This window comes from Zeugodacus cucurbitae, chromosome 2, assembly GCF_028554725.1.
Source record: "Zeugodacus cucurbitae isolate PBARC_wt_2022May chromosome 2, idZeuCucr1.2, whole genome shotgun sequence".
Classification (NCBI taxonomy): Eukaryota; Metazoa; Arthropoda; class Insecta; order Diptera; family Tephritidae; genus Zeugodacus; species Zeugodacus cucurbitae.
In genome coordinates, this window is record NC_071667.1 from 24,979,049 (window position 1) to 25,000,120 (window position 21,072).

Below are 21,072 nucleotides of genomic sequence, written 5' to 3' on the forward strand. Positions count from 1 at the left end.
TTATCGCGTGCACACCAAGCACGTTTTCGGCTTTACCTCACCCACTCGCCGATATTCCGCTGCTGCCGCTAGAGCTGGCGCGAGAAAATGCAGGCGATACCCCTCTTTGGGCGTTTGTTGACATGCAAATATGCGCTCAGCTGACGTTTATCAACATTCCCGCAACAGTACACAACTATTTTCACTTTGATAATGCGAACTCTCCATCTCCATCAGCGAGCGTGATTGTGAGCGCTGCACACTTTTGTCCATTCAGTTTATGATTTCTCTTCAAGAGCAAGCATGTTCTCTGTGCAGCGCATAAATATTAGATGTGATCAATGCTTTTCAGCATAGGTCAGTATTTATTTAAACATCGCGTAAACAGCAACAAATAGTTAGCTATAGACTTGTTGAACTTCTTCTGGATAATTTCCACGCCCATCTCCCATACAAAGGTTATGTTGAAAATTACTACACTACAGAAACACTACTACTTACAGAAACACTAAATTTTACAGAAGAAATGAAGAAAGCTGCACACAAATTTTTTTTAATTGGAAAATGGGCGTAACGTCGCCCACTTATTAGTTAAACACCATATCTCAGAAACTACTCGACCGATTTCAATGAAATTTGATACAAAATATTTTCTTCACATCCCATTATCCATGGAAAATGGGTGAAATCCGTTCACAATCACACCTACTTTCCATATAATACAATTTCGTTCTGATAACAGAATAAAACTTGTGGAAAAATGGTCGAAATCGGACTTTAACTTTTCATGGCCCCGGAAAACAGTGCTCAAGGGTAATTTTTCACCGAAAATATCAGTAAATCTCTCAGATATTTTAATGGAATTCAAAGGGAATATTTTTCGCTTAATAGCTGAATAGCGTATAGTCTTGGATATAATGTACCTTGGTGGTTAAAATGAGTTAAATCGTCGAAGGTTTGATCCTTAAATATTATGAAATCTAAAGGTCATCGCTTGCTGTGTTTGAGCTCTTTTCTCTGCTCTCTTTTTATTTCCAATTGAATTCTTCAGACAAGAGAGTGGTATAACTGTTTCCAGTTCCAAATCTCTTCCGTTATGCCAGTTTATACCAGTTATTTGTTTGCAATTTAGATTATATTGTATATGAGTTAATTATAAGTGTAGTGCTGCCAACTATCAAAATGTTGCTATTAATATTTATATTATTATTATCACTTCTTAAATGAACTAAGCTGCTAAAATCCTTGCTGTTGCGTGCTAAAAGAAGTTAAGCAAGTAGAAGACACACAAGTTTTTGCAAATGTACCGTTAAATTGAATAGAAAAGAACATTTCCTGTTATTACACAAGTAAATTGATGGGTGGCAACTGCTGCTGCAAGTCGTCACCACTCGCTAAGTTGTACATACATACAGATCTATGGATTATTTATTGGTGGCATGTGAGAATTGCAGCATTCGTGGCCAAGGCAGTACTTGTTGTTTTATTTCCACTTGAGCGGATATTGCCACTGCGTTGGCTCTACAGAGCAATCTGCATACAGTAACAGTAAATAGCAAATATACCAAAAGCACTTTCTGTCTGTCTGCCTGTCTTCCAGCCGGTGCATTGGCGCGAAGTTGTTAAGCGCGTCAAACAAGTTGATTATTCTAGTAAGATGAAAACAGAAAAATGTAAGCTAGCTCTAAGTACGGTAGGAACCGAATTTAGGGAAACTTAAGTTTTCGAATGAAGATTCGTTAGAGAAGTAATACAGGAAAGGTTGATGGAGTAAAAGAAATGCTTTAATTTCGCAAATGCTTTGCAAATGAAGGAGCATTTTCCAAAACTATTTCAAGAATGTTTCATCCAACAGAAACAATAACCTATTTCAATGTTTAAAAAATCTGAAATGCTTAAACGAGAATGTTTCATCAAGTTTTATACAAAAAACATAACAAACAAGTCTTTTATCCGATGTAACACACAATCACAATATCATTTTCCAAATATATTTTTGTAATTTTCAAGGGCTTTTTTCTGACTATCCTGTCCTTTTGTAAACACTTAAAGCTGAGATTATCAACATTTCCTTACTCACGTGTATTCCACATGGAGACCATCTTGAGAATAATCATAAATTAAATTTTTAAATTCAAGACTGACCACTATTAATTCCCCACATATCTACTTTTCTAACGAAAAAAATAAAATACCTTGAGCTGTTGATTCCAGCCGGGTATAAAACTGCAATAACGGTGAGAAGCAACAAATCCAATTGACATCAACTGCGACCGCAAATGTTATCGTTCATTTGAATTTTCGCTTCGTTTTCATTTTTTTTTTTCGTTAGCTGCAACTACAATTTCATTTGAATGTCTTCATGCTGTTTACGAGTTGTTGCTCTAATTGTTTTTGCTGTTGTAATTATTGGTGTCAATCCATTCAATTGAATATAATCAACAGGTTGTTGCACATATTTCATGCTGCAGTGTAACAGAAATAGCAGTACTTTTGCAATTATGTTTGCATGTATGTATGTTTATATTTAATAGTTTAAGACACACACACACACACGTCCCTCAAGTAATGCACGCAGCTGTGGCAGTAAGCAGCAAAGTGGCAACACAAGCCAAAGTAAATATTGAAGGCAACTCATCTGCTCATTGACTGATTGGTTAAGTGCTAAGTTCGCAACTTGAAGGCAATGCATAGACACGAATTGACAGATGTACTACTATGTAAGTGTATGTATGTCTGTTTAGGTATTAGTAAATTACGAGCTCATCCAAATTGTGTAAAGTAAATTTTACTGCGGACAAAATGGGTCTTCAGTATTTGGAAGTATTATGGAATCAAATAGATTCTAGTCCCTCAAATCTCTCTTGTTGGCAAGCCTTACTCTTGACTAATTTGGAAGAAAAAACCGCGTCATATTTGTCTTAATATATGCAATATTTAATGAGGTGAGGTGGTCCTAAGCATAAACATAAAGATATCCTTCCCAATTAAGTTATGGTAGTATTTGATCGAGATTAGAAGACGTTCCAACTGAGTAAAAAGTATTCATATTCGATATTATTAGTCCACATTGATTTACCGAACATAGTCATCTTTCAGTTTTTCTAGATGCAATGTTATAGTGAAATTTGTTTTTGCTTCAAAACAAGTCTGAGCCTTACAATTAGGTCTTTACAGTCACTAAATTCCTTCTGACCGAGCCTTCTTTTTAAGTCGGAGAACAGAAAAAAGTCAAAAAAAAAGAACCTTAAAAGGCCATCGTTAAGCATACGAGAAATCGCTGAAAGAGCCAAAGTTCGAGAAGTGTTTCCACAATTGAAAGAAGCGATGGCATAAGTGCATAATATCGAATGAGGACTATTTTAAAAGCGACAACATTGATGTAGACGAATGAACAAAACTTCTTTTTCAACGAAAATTACCGTTATTTTTTTAACACACTTCGTAGGTCCACCAATTCTTAATATATTTTGAGGGATCAAAATATATTAAGAATTGGTGGACATCTCGATTAACTTCATTTTGCTGATAATTTCAATATTTTCGTTGGTAACAACCTCTTTTGGTATCAACAATGTTTTTTTTATAAAAAATTAGTTGATTCATAGAACCGATCTTCAGCCTGCCTGGTATATCTCTATTTCGGATGAAGAGCCTCCGAGTGAAATGATTGAAAGAACATATATTTGCGTATTTAAACAAAGACCAAAGAATTTTAAGAAAGAGTTTTAAAAACTTTCAGATAAGTTGCTGGTTGTACATATCGAATAAAAATAAATTAAATCTTAAAATGTCGCACTTAACTACCCTTTCTTGAATATTAATGAGCTTACTTAATTTAAATTAGTAAGATTTGGTTATTCCTTTAAAACACACACAATTTAAATCAAATTAATTAAGTGATAAGTGAAGTCAAGGAATTGAATATCTTGGCCTTTGATACACAACTGTTGATTTAACAACTGAAATATAAGCTCAAATCAGCCAGCATTGACAATGCGATTATTAAGAACAAAAGCCTCAAATAAGCTGCCAACACATTCACTAATTACACAACACACAAACACGCCCACACAAATTAGCAGTGTCACAATGCACGTCCATAACACACTGTAAGCGAAGAGCCTTTAGCACAAAGCCACACACACAACCGCACTGGGACACGTTTGTGTTGTTGCAAAGGCAAATCAGTGATGTTTAACGGTGAAATGATGCTGTTAATGCTAAAAGCTTAAAGCGTAAATCTATACACCAGGGGAACATTCTGCGGGCTGAAGATGGGCGTTTAAAATGTACAACATTGTTGTTGTTGTAGAGGTATGCACGTTACAAGAAGGTAATAATGTGTTTGTGAATAAGTAAACAAAAACACAAATACGTGGCTGAACGCCTAAAAGCGCGCAACAGCATACAACAAGCCCGCCAACATTGCGTAAGCAGGTCAAGCAAATGTTGAATTTAAAACAAATATGGCGCGTAATAAAAATGCGCCACGACACCAAAAGTGAAGCATACTTTTACGCGCCAAAATACCAACGTAAGCAAAGGCAAGCAACAATTTTAAGTAAACACAAGGACAAAGCACAGTTATTGGCTGACTCGCAATGCCACATTTGACTGCTTGGTGGATATTTCAGTGAATGTGCGTATATGTTGGTGTATTTGGAGGATGTGTGCTTTCACATAAAAGCAAAAGGCAAACTTTTTCAATTCGCCTGCAGACATGTGATTTTCTTCAGACACTCACTATTGTACTTGTGTGAGTGTTTATTTGCGTGTGTTTGTGGACATAGTGGTGATTGATCAAATTGACTTGATTTGAATTCCGTTACTGCAGGCGGTATGTACTTACATATTTAACAAGCAAGAAATTCTCACGTCACTCTTATATACAGAGTGGTTCATATAGTAGCTAGTTTCTTAAATAAAAAACAATAATTAAAATATTAAAAAAAGTAAAATAAAAATGTTAAAATTATTAAAAAAGTATTAAAAACAAGCAAGGAAAGGCTATGTTCGGGTGTAACCGAACAGTTTATACTCTCGTAATTTATAGTGTATGAGGGCTGAGGTAATTCCTGAACCGATTTCACTCATTTTCACCACCAACATACATTATATCCAAGATTATATGCTCACTTAATTTGGCTAAGATATTTCACAAATTAACAGATTATAATAAGGTATTAAGCCCATCGCATTTTTGAAAAACTTATAATTAGGTTTATAGGAGCTAGAAGAAGTTAAGACCCGATTGTAACTAATTTTGGTACAGCGAAACTCTATTAGAAGAAAAAGATTCCTTCTGAAATAAATTAAGATATCTGAGAGAATTTCCGCTATTTTCGGTGAAAAATTACCCTAAGGCACTGAGTTCTTCATATTCGATATCCGGGGCATTGAAAAGTTATAGTCCGATTTCGACAATTAATGCCACAAGTAATGCCACAGATCACTTACAGTATTTGTGTAAAGTTTTTTCCCATTAGTTCCTTATGTATATATTATAAAGTGAAGGAATGAGATGGAATTCAAAATTGAGTTATATGGGATTTGACTCACGTGTCATCAGAGTGTTAAGAAAATGTTTTGTACCAAATTTCATTGAAATCGGTCGCCACGCCCATTCATTTTGTAAAATAATCTGAGTACTGCTTCCTTCTGCTATTTCTTCTGTAAAATTTAGTGTTTCTGATGCTTTTCGTTACTGAGTAAACGCACTTTTAGTAATTTTGAACATAACCTTTGTATGGGAGGTGGGCGTGGTTACTATGCGATTTCAACTATTTCCATGGTGTGTGGTGGGGTACGTAAGAGATCCGACTGCAGAAAGTTTGGTTTGAATAGCTTTATTTGGTTTGCGAGATATATGCAAAACAACCTATTTTGGGGCGGGGCCACGCCCATTTGCCCAACAAAATTACATCCAAATATGCCGCTACCTAGTGCGATCCTTTGTACCAAATTTTACTTTTATAACTTTATTTATGGCTTAGTTATGACACTTTATGTGTTTTCGGTGGCAGTGGACCGATTTCGCCCATTTTCAATAGGTCCCTAGGAACATGTGTACAAAGTTTCTTCAAGATATCTTATTTTTTACACTAGTTATCCTTTGCACGGACGGACGGACAGACAGATTTGGTCTATACTACTATTATAAAGAGGAAAGATTTGTATGTTTTTTGTAATGAATAAACTTACAACTACTTTGCCGTATTTCAAAAGTTCTTTCACCATTGGATAGCTTCATTCACCCCGAGTAACATAGGCTATATTTATTTCTAGAATCTCAACTTTCTGGAAATAGTTCCCAGGTAAGGATATCCGATTATTTCTTGATTTAACTCACGAGGTTATTGTTGAAGCAAATACTGAATACTTCCCAATTAAAGCTGATCAATGCCTCGATGTCTTTATTAGACTCCGCAGATACAACTGATAGAACTATCAATGGGCACTTATAACAAAAAAAAGTTGAGTTGCTGAGCTCGCTGATGAATCAAATGTTCAGTACAGAATTTCATTCCCTTCAACTTTTTGCACAAATATAAATATTTAGGCCAAAACCAATTTTATAAGCTCTCAAGTCAATACTTTGTAATACATTTGCAACATTACTCAACAAAGTTCCACTGACAGCATTCCTCTTGACTCATTAAAAACGCCGTACCTCTTAGAATAATAGATAATTTAAGAAATACATGCGAGTACTTCAATCGGTCACAATAGTTTAGTGGCAAAAACATTGGTTATATGTATGTCTGTTAAAAACATATTCGCTCAGCATAGAACCAAAACACACACATCTGACTATAATTGTATGTACAAACACAAATAACCGCGGGCTGCATCCATTTTCGAGCAAATTTACCCACATATTTATTGAGTTAATAAAATTATTAACTATGACGCCATTCATACAATTAGAATTGTTTGTTAGTGATCGCTTACGGGCATTCGTTGGGAATATTTTACTTACAAATGAGTTGTCCCAGCATATTTAGAAAGCAAGTGACATTTGTATGTTTAGGATAGTGTCCTTAAATCTACCTTAAGTTAGGTTATGCATTTTGGTCTTAAAATGGCTTTTAAGTTGTTGATGTTGTTTCGTCTTTTGTTTGAAGTCTGCCTAACATATGTTTGAGATAATATATTATAGATAATTTGAAAATATGTTCGCGGACCAATAAAGTTTCAAAAAGAATTTAGAAGGATTTTATATTACTTATCGCTTAGTTTTACTGATCTTTATTCATTGTGTAAATTTGTAAGTTTATTGAATTTGAAAAGTCATGTCTTCATTAGCATACATCGCTCATCGCATACATCTCTTCATTATTCATTCGTATTAAATGAGACAGAGATGTATGTATGTATGAACTTTATGATGGAAAAATACCGCTATTTTAAAACGCGGTATACACGCTTACCGTTACACTTCATTGTGTATGCACCCAAAACCAAATTCCATTTACTCAACTCCGCTCTTGAAGGTTGATAAGAAGGCAGAAAAGTCTCATTGCCACATCCTTACACCGCTATGCGGTTATCCATCAATGAACTTGTGTATATGTATGTAAATGCTTGTGTAAAAGGTCAATATATTTTTTATGTTAACACATTATTGGCCCAAGGCAAAGCATAAATATTCTATTAGACTCCAATGCAAGTAAGGAGTCTACTCATTCCCCATCAGCCTCGGTATGGGGAAACTGTTTAATACCTACTTAGTCGTATGTTCATACAGACATACATATGTTTATATAAGAAGGCATGGCATTAAATCATGTACACATTACAGGCATATTGAAATATGTATGGCGAAAAGTTAATATACTTCACTAAAAACTTCAGATTTAGGCAGACTTTTTTTTATTAATTTGAAGAGAATTATTAAAAATAAGAGAATAACGTCAAGCGATAATTTGATCTGGATATCCTAATATAACCTAGATCTGACTTAAACCTTGATACTATGAGTAGTATTCTTCGGAACACATGATCTAGGTAGGGAAGGACATATGTGGTTAATTGTTTGATAAATTGGCGAGAAAAAAACCAAAGAGAGACTTTTGGTGTATTTATCGCAAACCAATAAAGCTGACGGAAAACTTGGAAAGTAGTAGTCTTCTTAAAATAGTAGAGAAAGGCTTCACTAAAACATAGACAATGGACGTAACACTACACACTAATCTTTGACCACTTTGATCCAAATTGGATGCATATTATTTTGACATCCTGATGTACTTTTGATAGAGAGAGAATAACGCATATACCAAACATTGTATGGCGAAATGTTGAAACACTTCAACCGCATACAACTTCAAATTGATTCCTCAGCACAAATATTATTATTGGTAGCGGTGGAATAGAACTGCAACCAAATACAAAATGTGTTAATCTGACATACAATTTATGACCTATTGTTCACGACAAAAATTAATTAATTGAGATGCAAGTACAAAATAATTAAGTGGATCATAACTGATTTAGTAATCAGCAGCAATAGATTTTAATTTTAGTTAGTCCATAAATAATTTCGATTTATCAAAGAGTTAGAAGAGAATTTATCATACATATACCTTATCCACAGCGATGCGTGGCCCGGCTACTAGTATGCTTATATGTTTGGTGTATCATAGCTTTGTAATAGTAGATATAAAATGAAACAAAGATATCGAACTCCACAGGGAAGTTTGCTCTTGACTAGGTTGTTGTACCTTATTTTTTAAAGTGTCTACCAAATTCATACATATTATACTTAATTTAGCTCGGATAAAATTGGAGCTTTATATTACTAGGAAGTGTTAACAGTCGGTGGTCGGTGCCACCTACGAGTAACCAAGATAAGTAAGTAATTAGCTCACTGAAGTGGAAAGTTCAAGAAACTATGTATTTAGCAAGTATACTGATAAGTATTTAAATTATTTTCAAAAAATCACGACTATTTTGCACTATTAACACCTTTTTATATAAATTGAATTTCATTAAGAAAATAATTACAACCAATATATTATGCGGTACTATTCATGTTGACTGAAGTCTTTTGGTAAAGATGAATCCATTTTAATCCATATTAATTTTCTAATACATAATCTAAGATACCGAGAGCTGAAGAGGGAATCGAGACGCATCTGCAGACAAAAAAAAAAGAAAGAGGCCGAAATGCGTGAATACGAAGAGCTTGAGAAGCTGGCAGACAGCGGTAATGTTCGAAAATTTTTTGAAAAAATGTAGAGACCAAGGTGGTAATCTGGTAACCGATGTACAGGGCATACTGGGATTATGGAGGGAACACTTCTCCGACCAGGACCAGGACCAGGAGATTCACCAATCGATGACGATGTAACAGATGTTCCATTACCCGACCATGAAGAAATTCGAAGAAGAGGAAGGCCTTCACTCCGTTGGAGGGACCATGTCGAGAGCGACCTGGTTACACTTGGGATCTCCAACTGGCGCCGAACTGCGAAGGAAAGAGAGAAGTGGCGCACTATCAAAATCTAAATCTTTCCTTAAATTCTAATTTTAAATTTTAAGTAATTAAAAGTGTGTATCACCACTATCCTGGTCTATTGTTCGTTGCCTTCCTTAACCGATATCAATCAGTTTTTGTCTCCTCCATATGCAACGGAAAAACACCGTGCTATATTTACTAGGAACGCGGTATCGACTTAAAACGTGTATGCCCTCCAAAGCAGTCATCACAACAAGAGCTGAAGCTCTGTGATGCATTTATCCAAAGGTTTTAGCCCCAATTATTAATTATAGGTACATTGGTATATTATTCAGTAGTTTTAATCTTAAAAAGAACTGTCAAAATTTAATAGTAAAAATGGAGTATAAATTCCAAAAAGTAAAAGATTATTAGATTTTATAGGCTCTATTTTTGGTTTCAATATCGAAACTGACAATATAATAACGACCATTTTGCGCTCCCACAAACTTTTTGAAGGATATCTTAATTGAGAGTTCACGCAGAACAATTCACAAAGGACCTTTGGTCGTTGGAAAAGTTAAAATAATCAAGTGTTTAATATACGGAGGAAAAAATATTTCTGTACTCTCTCATAAAATAAACAGCTTTTATATCTCAGCTTTTTAGCTTCGCAAAGTAAAAGAACTTTTGGTCCATCCTGTACTAATATGTATTTAAAACTAATTTAATTGACTTTTTATTCTTGAGATACTTTATATTTAAGTAATAAACATATTAAATTCATTATGTTCAAAAATTGCTGTAGAATAACACTCAAAAGGTTATATAATATTGCTGATACGTTTAAGTTTGCTATACTTTACAGCTTCCTCTATTCATTCTACCCAAATTTGGACAACACTCCACACACATAAAACTTTAAATGGCAGTGCAAAAACTGAAATGCCTCACTGGGTGTTGTTGTAGTTTGTTGCTTGTGTTTCTACTTTGCAATGCCGTAGCAGCAACGAATGGTACCGGAAATGAGGCGACGACGCATGAGGGTCATAATTACCCGACGGTAAGTTGACACAACAAACAAAAGACGCAAGTCAAGAAGTTTCTCCTCAAATTTCACATAAAACAAAAATTACTAAGAATTCTTTTGAGACGCTGTCGTGATTTTGGAAGCATGCTGTAATATACATATGTCAGACACTAAAATTATATAAATAGATTTATGTACTCGTCTATATATACTTACTTGTACATTTATATGAGCCTTTGTTGACATCTAAATAACACTCTCTAATTTGACATTCGCTTCAAATTTCAAAAATCATTTATACCCCTTTCTTCGCATGTACCGCATTCACTCAACCATTAAAAGGTCATAAACGAACGGACGAGACGTGATGTTTCAGCGTTGGTCGACAGCACTACGACGCTCCAACCGTTGGCCTACAACAATGACAATGATAAACCCAATGCGGCTGATAATAAGGACAAACATAATTTGCCATTTAACGTTGTTGGGTAAGTAACAGAATCAAGTAAGGAAATACTTGAAATACTTGAGTGGCAAGCAAATTAGTTGTGTGCGTTGGAAGTTGGAGAATTGCAAATTTGTTTACTTAATTGAGTTGAAATTGTTTGGAAAAACAAATATATAATATATTTACAAATTAAATAAGTAATTAGCCAACAATGTGGCTCGACGATAGTTTACACAGACAGACATTTTATATTTAGGTACCAAAGTATGTCATAAAATAGTCGTTAATGCCTGAGGTCTGGCCTAACTAATCAACAAATAATTTTCCAATTTTGTAAAAATATAATGAGTAAAATAGTTCGAAATGTTTACTAGTTCTTGCACTTATTGTCGATACTGGAAACATTCCTCAAAAGCTTTGCAGAAATATTACGGAATAGGCAGTGCTTCATCGAATACAAATTCAAGTTCTAACCGATTTCAGGATCCGAGTGTTGTGAGAACGGCATTTACCTGCTAGGAACGGTGGGAACGATACATATATGTACTTATGTGGCCTAAGAAAAATTATGAATTTATTTCATTCATCCAATTTGATGATGATATATACATAGAGTTTAGAAGCAACGGGTATTCTCATTCAGTGTTATAAATCACTTTTTTTATTTTTTCGATGTTTCGACACCAACTTTATTATTCAAAATAAATACTAAAAATATCATGAGATATATAATATATAACTGATATTGTCGGTTTAATCTATCACATTTAAAATTATTATATTCCATGAATCGAGGTTCGGAGAAAGGACGGACATTTCTTTTTGTAGAGGAGAGTCCCAACATATTTATTATACTATTGTAATAAATGATGAATTGATAACTTCACTGATTCTTTTATTGGGATTAACAGTAAAAGGTATCCTACATATCTAAGGTGACGTAATTTTGACCAAATATTGTCCATTTTAGACCTACACTAAGAGGCTCTCCTTTTTGACCTCCTAGCTTACTCATTTAAAATGAATAAAGCACTTTAATGAAGCTCCATTTAATGTGCGTTTTAATTCGTTATCAATCAGAGTTATGTAATTCAGAACACCAAATACTATTAGACATTTAGAAATTGACAATCTCGAGGTTCTCAGCAGAAAGTTAACAACAATCTAATCATTTCTTTCGAAAACATTTTAAAATATTTTGGAACAATTATCTGTATTTCTCTTTTCAATTCATTTCACTACAGCAATCCGCTGCGTACCTTGAACATTGTCAAGCGTACGCCGAGCGGCTTCACTGGGATGCGCGGTAAAAAGGAATATGAATACAGCGATTACAGTAATGCCAACAATCTGGCAATGGATGACGATCACACAGCCGATTGGGACATCGATCCCATACAGCAAGTTGCCTACGAAAATGAATTGAATGAGGCCTACGGCCACCTGTTGGATTTGGAACCACGCTTTAAGAAAGCGCCCAGTACCTTCTATGGGGTTCGTGGCAAAAAGTATAGTGACTACAATATAAATCGTGTTGATTCGTTGATACAGCGTTTGGAAGAGGACCGTTTGCGTCAATCGTTAATACAGAATTTCATCAGAGAATTGGTAAATCGTCAAGCAATGTCACAGAATGATGTCACAAAACGTGCACCAACCGGTTTCACAGGAATGCGCGGTAAACGACCAGCGATGGTAGACTATTTGTTTAACGGCGAAGATGGGTCATCATTGGCAGAGCCATTCGAGGAGGATAAGCGAGGTCCAGTAAATGCATTTATGGGTGTGCGTGGTAAAAAGGATGTCAATCATCAAGCGTTTAAGAGATCTCCACTAGAGGTAAGCTAATAATCTCGTGCTATAAATATTAATATGTGGAACTAGTAACGAAAAAACTATGTAGAACTACATTGTAAACAAATTTGTGAATAGTAAGTAAATTAAAGGGTTATCTGAAAGGTTTAAAGCCTATATATGGCATCCACTTAATGTAAATTTACAAACATTTATTTATTAAATTCAAAGTAAATTAATTGGAGGCTAGAATTTGTAACTATTTTATGTCGGTTCTTCGGTAACAGATATTGCCTCCTTTACACTTAGAACTCATTAAATTATTTCGGCTCACAGCTATCTAGAAAATTTGCTGTGTTAAGAAAGGTACCGCAATGTTTCAACCCATTAAACCGAAAGCTGGACAGAGAAAAACGTCTAAATTTTTTCTTCCTAAGCACAACTTTCTCAATGGGTCTGAACATTTTAAATCAAACCGCCCAAAAGCCTATTGGACTAGGTCCAATGTCCAAGCATGTTTAATGTTGCTAAGAATAATTCAAGTATTTATTCTTCTCTCTTGCGCTCCACTCTAGGCCAGAAGGATCTCGCAACCGCATAAGGGCTGACCAAGCTTACGCGAGTTCCGAGAAATGAGGATAGTGGAATAGCGACATAATTCTAGAGAGATGATAAAAATGGGGGTAGGCTTTCTTGCAAGATCATCTGAAAACTTCTGTTCTAAAAAACCGAGTTTATGGTTGGTGTGGCAACTCCGCATACTACTGGTGTCTAATGCTAAAAGCCAAAATGACCATTAAATACGAGCTTGTTCTAGAACGCTAATAAAGCATATTGTTGTGAATGAAATTCTTAGACGTCGGGTATTCTAGTAATGAAAAGATCGGTTTCCTGAAATATTATTATATGATTAAAGACTATCGTAGATTTGTGGGACTTTCCATGTACATATTATATAGATTGCTGAAATAAAATGCTGAAATAAACTAGTCGAAATAAATATATTTCCCGTTACTATCTAATAACGATTTTTTATTCAATTTAAATACTTCAAAACTTTTAAATTTTCTGCGAATAAATAATTTAACAACTGTAGTTTCCTTATTTCGAAATATTCAATATTTTCTCACAGTCTGGCAACCGACGGAGCAAGTCACAACGTTTCGTCGATTTCAACAACAAATTCGTGGCGGTGCGTGGCAAGAAGGACGATGACAGCAGCAACACTTTCGCCGACGAGACACACCAGGGGTACTACGTCAACAATATGCCGCTACTGGCGCTGCACGGCATACGCGGCAAAAGAGCTATAGCCACGCCAGCGGAAACGGAACAAACGCCATACAAGCTAGGTATGTATGAAGGCATATGCACAACGGTTTTTGCAGGCAAATGTAGTTACAGTGTGCCATTGTGAAGGACACTTCGCTTTGAAGAAAAGAAAAAAAAGAGTATATGTCTTCCGGATTTATGCATATAATGAGCAAATACTACACTGCTACAACAACAATAACAATAACACCTACCCACGTAAGCTTAAAATAGTGCACAGAGATGTAATTGTTGGGCTCGCTGTAGATTGCTTTAGAACTGGGTAGCCGGTCTTTAGCGGCTCGAAGAAAGCAGCAACGCTTAGCATAGTATATGTATTTAGGAATCCGCGCAAAGATGCGTTAAATGCCATCAAAATGGAATAATAAAAAGTATAGAGTGGCAACGTTGAAGTGTGCACACTTCAACCTCGTCTTGAGTGAGCGAGTCAGTCGTTGTTTGAGTGGCGCTTAACCTTTTTCATGGATCGTTTGAGTGTCGCACTCGGCCTATTGTCGTTTACGTCTTATTTTCTTGTGTTGTAATGATTGTTACTGTTGTTGTCAACTAGCTAGTATGATTTTTTAACCGGCCGACCACCTTTTACTAGTGTATGTTATAGATTTTTTCGCTTAACAATTGTTTAAGATGTGTATGAATTGTTTTATTAATCGACCATCTGACCCCGCAGACGTTGCCCTGAACTAAATTATTTGATTTGACAAGAAAAGAAATTTGAATTTATATTGTGTTGAAAAGCATTTATTTTTCTAAATTTTGTTCAATGTAACGCAGCTTGATAAACAACATTTTTTCTTTTCTGTTTCGATACGTAACTGTACATAGAAGATGGTTTTCCAACTCGTGAACACTACACGTATAGCTTGCGTTGTGAAAAATATGGCATTTCCAGATTTATGCCACACACTTCCAGCGACTGTCCTTGTGACCTGTTGATTGTCATCGCAAATGCAAGTTTCACTGGAAACTGAATACGTTTAAACTGAAATAGCTAATCGTTGGAACTCAAAGGAATTCGTGGAATCAAGCATTTTGCCACTTGCAAGTCCCTTTCAAATGTCATGCAACTATCACATTATTCGATGGCTGCGTCACAATCAGTCGGATTCAATGACACAGTTTCGGCGGATGAAGATTGCGAAGCATAATAATGACAGATCAAATTTTGAGCCGCAAATGATGCGGAGGCATTGACAAATGGCAGGTGGAATTGAAGTATCAACCGGAATTTGTCCATTTATAATTCTTATCAGTTCTTCTGCGGTGCTATCCTGTTGCAGGACCTCACGTACCGCCACACATACGATGACTTGAGACATGCGTTCAATTCATCCACCGCTGTTGATTTCGAAATAACAGGAAGTGTTTATTCCACAGATCTTTCACTGTTCTGTCAAGTGATTCTAGAGAATTGCACTCATCTCATACTATCAGTTTAAAATTTTTCAACACTTTTGCCATAGCTGATTCCGTTGCAAACAGGAACATTGCTTTGCACGTTTAAATGAAGCTTCAGTGCAGAATGTGCCGTTCTTCCAACTTCTAGTAGCATTGCAGCAATTCCAGTAGATGCGAGAGCCAATGCAATGCCATTTTGAGATTGTATTGTTGCCAAAATCAATGATATCAGGAACGTTTTCTCAGTTCCGCCGAGCGCATCATCAATTCATTCTCTTTTGGAAAAAAATCACTTTTTGGAATATAACAATTTTTTGACTCGGAAAAATTATAAGGTTTTTTTTTAATTTCTAAACCTTTCCAGACAGGGGCGAACGCAGGGGGGGGGGGTGGGGGTTTAACACCCCAAATCCCCCCCCCCCACCAAGTAATTGAATTTTTAAATAATTGAATTTAATTCTACATAGTCATTTGAAAAATTGTAATTTGTTGTTTTCAAAGCAATCTTTCTGCCGACGATGTATGAATATGTAAAATAAATGAATACATTAGTCACTAACAGCGTTGCCATTTTGATACAATTGTATCTTTTTTGATACTTTTTTTCTAAATTTAGTGATTTGATACTTTTTTGTTCACAAACGGCCTATTTTGATACTTTTCTGCTGATAGAATTTAATTTTTTGAAACTATGAAAATGTTAAACTAAAAACAAACCTATTGTATCTGGATAGTATTAAAAAGTTGTGGGAATGTAGGCCAATTAAAAAACCCGGAAAAATATAAACTGGACAGAGACATTTTTTTAATTTGCTTCAAAGTAATGAGTTTGCCTTATAACTCTGTTGCTGCTGAACTGGATTTTTTAGATTTAAGGGCGAATTAAGGCGAAACGGCAAACTAATCGCGACAATTATGAAGGCGAACCGGAAGAATATTACCGCAGATCAATTTATATACCGTTTTTAGATAATTTTTTGGACCAAATCAGTGAACCATTTTTAAAACATCGGGAGCTGCTTTCCAAAATTGAAAACATTTTGCCAAATAAATGCATAAATCTTGACATTATTGAGATGCAGGAGACTGTTCGTGTTTTAGAAAAGCAATGGTCCGCTGATGTAGAAGATCCCGATGATTTCGTTGCTGAATTTAGAATGTGGAAAAGGTTAAAAATCTTTTCTTCAGATTATATTTTCTAACTAAAATTTTGAATATATTTTCAGGAACTGGTTAAATCAAACAAAGAGATCCAAAACGTTTTTAGACGCGTTGCATTGTTGCGATGCAAAAATTTTCAAAACAGTGCGTCGTTTTTTAAAGATTGGAGCAACAATCCCTATATCTGTCGCTTCAAGTGAACGCTCCTTTTCCTCACTTCGCAGGCTTAAAACATATTTAAGAAATAAAACTGGAGAAGCACGCCTGAACGGAATGGCCATAGAGATATAGACGTGACGGAGGAAGAGATTTGAAATGTTATGGCCCAAAATAAAAGACGATTAGACTTCAATTTGTGAATAAAATAATGAAACATTGTCTTTTTACCTAAACCGCCCCCCCCCTATCTTTTTCCTGCGTTCGCCACTGTTTCCATATCTACAACGAACTACCTCTGAAAATGTCATCTAGATGATCCAGCCGTTCTCGAGCCTTAGCGTCTCTAACAAACAAGCATTCATTTTTATATACATACACTGCGCGTCATCAGGATAGCGCCCCCAAGCATGCTTGGTTGATACCAAATATTTACCATAGTATTTGTGTTAGAGCTACACAATTTTTTTCTATTATACTTAAAATAATTTGCCTCAAAATAATAATAAAAGGACACAATACGATTCTTTATAAAATTTTAATGAATTAAAAACCAAAAAGTACAAAAATTTGCAAACGAAAATTGCGTCATCAGGATAGCGCCCCCAAATGCAATGTTAATTATCTCGCATAATTTGGAAACCACAAGCACCAAATTTTTTTTGGTGCATAATCCACCTGATGACGCACTGTTCTTAGGGCAATTTTTCAATTTCTTCTCACATTTTAAACCTTCCCCCAGATCTCCTCGAACAGTTCAAGACCAAAATAAGAAAAATCCGTTCAACCGTTTTCGAGTTTTAGCGACTAAATCAACAAAGTATATAAAACTTTCAAAGCTTTGTGAATTTAGATCTGATGATAGTAGACACTACACATGAACACGAACTCATTTCCGCTGCTTTTGTAAATCTCATTCTTTGTGAATCATCGTCCAACCCATAAATCTAAAAATATATATTTTATATTTTCTTTAGAATGGTTCAAAATTCGTTTATGGGATATTATCATTTTCCTTTGGTTTCTGTGCATATATTAGTGATTAGTGACATATAATTAATTAGTTTTGTACATCGAGAGATGATCAAATGCCAACTCAGTCGTAAGCTAATAGCACCGCGTGGTTGAAGTTTGATCTAAAATTCTTTACAGCTCCGAAGAAATGGCTTATATATTGAGTTGCGAAATGAAACATTGTATTGTCCACCCTCTTCTGTGGTATTCAATTTTATACCTGTGTTGTGAATCTTTTGGCAAGAGAGAAGACTACAGTAAAGAGAAGTGGAGTAAAGAAGTCGACTAGTGTTTGTACTTCCACCATGACAGCTGGACCCACTCAAACTCCACACTTACTAACTGATTTCAATATTTTCTGTTCTTCTATTAACTCCTATATTATAAGATAAATTATTTATAATTTTTTTAAACTCTTTTTAGCAGTCGAAGACCTCCATGCGCTCAAAAACTAAACTCACATCACCTGGCTTTGGATTACACGTCATAGAACGGGCTACATATTAACGGAAAGCAAGTTTTCTTTCACTAAAGTTCTCAAGCAAAAGAAGAAACAAATAAATTAAATAAAAGTTCCTTTCATTGTCAACATTAAAATTTGCAAACAACTCAAAAATACAAACACATACAAACACACTATTTACTAACGCATATAAGAGGCTAAATTTTGAACTGCGAGTACCTTGCATACAGACTAACCTTTGACGCTCATGTTCAATGGGGATGGATATTCACTGTGTGGCTCATGGTGAGATTGTAGATAAATTACAAAAACAAAATCAATAGTATTATAAGAGCATAGTTATTTGTGTTTCTAACGGAAACACCGTTATTTATGCGTAATTTTATAGCCTGCTGCATAAGTAGTGTCAAATTCTTATTAGCATTTCCACTTCAAATATTAGTCTAACAGGAGGAATGGCTTGAACAATCTTGGGCTGGAATTGTTCAAGCGCAAATACCTCAAGCGTGCTATGATTGAAGCTTTTATTTTGCCTTTACTTTCAAATAATAAACGCTTTGCAAGCAGCAGAAGACTAAAAGACTAGCTAATAAAAGAGGATTCTTAAACAAAAAACAAAATCAAAACAAATGTTATATAAAAATACAAAGAACAAAGAACAAAATACACAAAACAAAATCAAAATAAATGTTACATAAAAATACAAAGAACAAAATACAAAAAACAAAATCAAAATAAATGTTATATAAAAATACAAAGAGATCTGCAAATGAGCATAAGTTTTCGAGTTTAAAAACATATACATAAATTCTGCTGCGTTTCAATCAAAAAATTGAAAAAAAACAAAAGAACCTGAAACTTATATATATGTATAAATGAACCTAAAAATTTAATTAAATAGCTTACATTCATGAAATGTTTCTTGTAAATACCACAAGCATACAATTTATTGTAACTGTACTTAATATTATACATAAAAACCTTATAAACGTGCAATTATTGTAAATGTATTAATTATTTATTAACAAATTATTGACCGATTAAAATAATAAAACGATAAATAAATGTATAAATCTATGTACACAGAAAATAAATTTTTCTATTTAAATATTGAAAAAATATTGGCAAAAGTAAGTGAGAGCAAAGTTCGGGCGGAACCCACTCACATTATGGAAAACTGAGTTTTAATAACATCCCGTAGAAGATGCACCACCATGCGATCTATAGAATTGTCTTACAAGTACTAACCTTAACTAAAAGTCAGTACTGTCAAATTCCACCGAAGATGAGTCAGCCTCTAAAAGTAGCCAATGGTATTAGATTTCAGTGAAATGAGGTGGTCACACGAAGAAATCTTACCTAATGTTATTAAAATATCCAAAAGATTGGCCGATATACATATAGCATATACTGAGGTCTGTTCAAAAACTAAGGAGAATTTTCAAATTTCGCGGCTATGTACCATATATACAGAGGTAGTCAAAATTATTTACACATCGGACGCTTTTTTACAAGTTTCACAGAATTAAGCTTTTGCTTGTTGTTGTTGTTGTCGCAGAGTAACAAAATGCTATGTTGTTATAAACCTTGATCTATTCCTGAGAGAATGAAGTCAGTTGGTAAAAATATTAACACACTTATTCTTTGCGTCAAAAGTATTTACACACAACTAGAAATGGATTATCCTGTTATTTTTTAATGATTTTTTTTTTTTAATTTTAATGTTTAGTCTAAGTTACTATTCTAAAACGATAAATTCATAATTGGTTATATCGCCTTTGGCATCAATAACAGCCTATTTTATGGTCCGAATTGATTCAACACAATTGGACGCTAAGTTAACTGTTAATTTAGACCAAATGTCGGTAATTTCGGCGTTTCCGTTTATTATATCATATTATATCAATTTTCCTCTGATATTTAACGAAACCCCAAATATTTTCAATCAAGTTTTGGTTAGGGCTGTACGGAGGTCAACTTGATCCTTTATGAAATGGAGCATTGTCCTGTTGTAAAATGTAGTAAATAGTTGGAAAAGGCCGACTAACCACTGCAAAGGCATGGTCATGCGAATTCTGATATATCCGGATGATTTAGGGTCCCCAAATTAGTACCAAATCTCCAGAACTTAAGTAAGACAAACTTCCCCAAAAAATCATCATGTCACCTCCGACTTTGTTTAGCGCCTAAACTGCATATTTCTTATTTTCTCGTGGTAAATGCATAAAGCGTTTACTAGACAAGCCCTGGTATCAAAATTCAGCATTATCTGCCCACGACGGCATATCGCTTTTTTATTTTCGGAAATATTGACTACTTTATGGATAACGTAGGCATTTATGTTAGTGTAGCATCATTGACTGTTCATGCAATACGATATGCTGTTTCGATGCTGCTGCAATATTAACAGAACTATTTGTGGGATTTTGTATGACAGTTCCTACTGATCTTCTACATTATCTTTGAGTTATCACAGGTTTCTGCCCAGTTCTCTTTAAATTTTCCTTTCAATTGTTCGTCTCCTTCTTTTTAATGACATTATAAACAGTATTCCTTTAAATGTTATGCATTTTTACTAACTCCGAAGCCGAAGCACCAGTCCTAAACTTAGTAACAAACTCCGATCTAGTCATAGTCTATAATTCCTTTGTTTTCTGCATTTTATTTACCATTTTTATATTTTAAGGCTATGTTAGTTTGTTATGAATGCAATAGAATCTAATTACTACTATTGCTCAAACCAAATCCAAGGATAAAGGCTAAATCGACGTGTGTAAATAATTTTGACTACTGCGAGTCGGTAGTTCATTTGCTTATATCTTCTCCTCCTTCTTGCCAAACTGAGAGAATGACTCTCA

The 21,072-nt window shown here is 34.7% G+C and overlaps 1 protein-coding gene across 4 annotated transcripts in view; it reads left to right on the forward strand.

The window, feature by feature from the left end:
* The window catches only part of LOC105213194 (tachykinins), a 38,465-nt gene extending 19,631 nt beyond the window's left edge, over positions 1-18,834 (forward strand). For 2 of the 4 annotated variants that reach the window (XM_054225308.1, XM_054225313.1), the window contains 5 exons: positions 10,287-10,481; positions 10,791-10,936; positions 12,141-12,735; positions 13,787-14,042; positions 18,175-18,834. In XM_054225308.1, the coding sequence (XP_054081283.1) occupies positions 10,344-10,481; positions 10,791-10,936; positions 12,141-12,735; positions 13,787-14,042; positions 18,175-18,206 (1,167 nt within the window). In that variant the 5' untranslated portion in view covers positions 10,287-10,343 and the 3' untranslated portion in view covers positions 18,207-18,834. The remainder of the gene's footprint in view (positions 1-10,286; positions 10,482-10,790; positions 10,937-12,140; positions 12,736-13,786; positions 14,043-18,174) is intronic. The other 2 variants (XM_054225324.1, XM_054225333.1) reach the window with 2 other exon arrangements.
* The last annotated feature ends 2,238 nt before the right edge of the window (positions 18,835-21,072 follow it).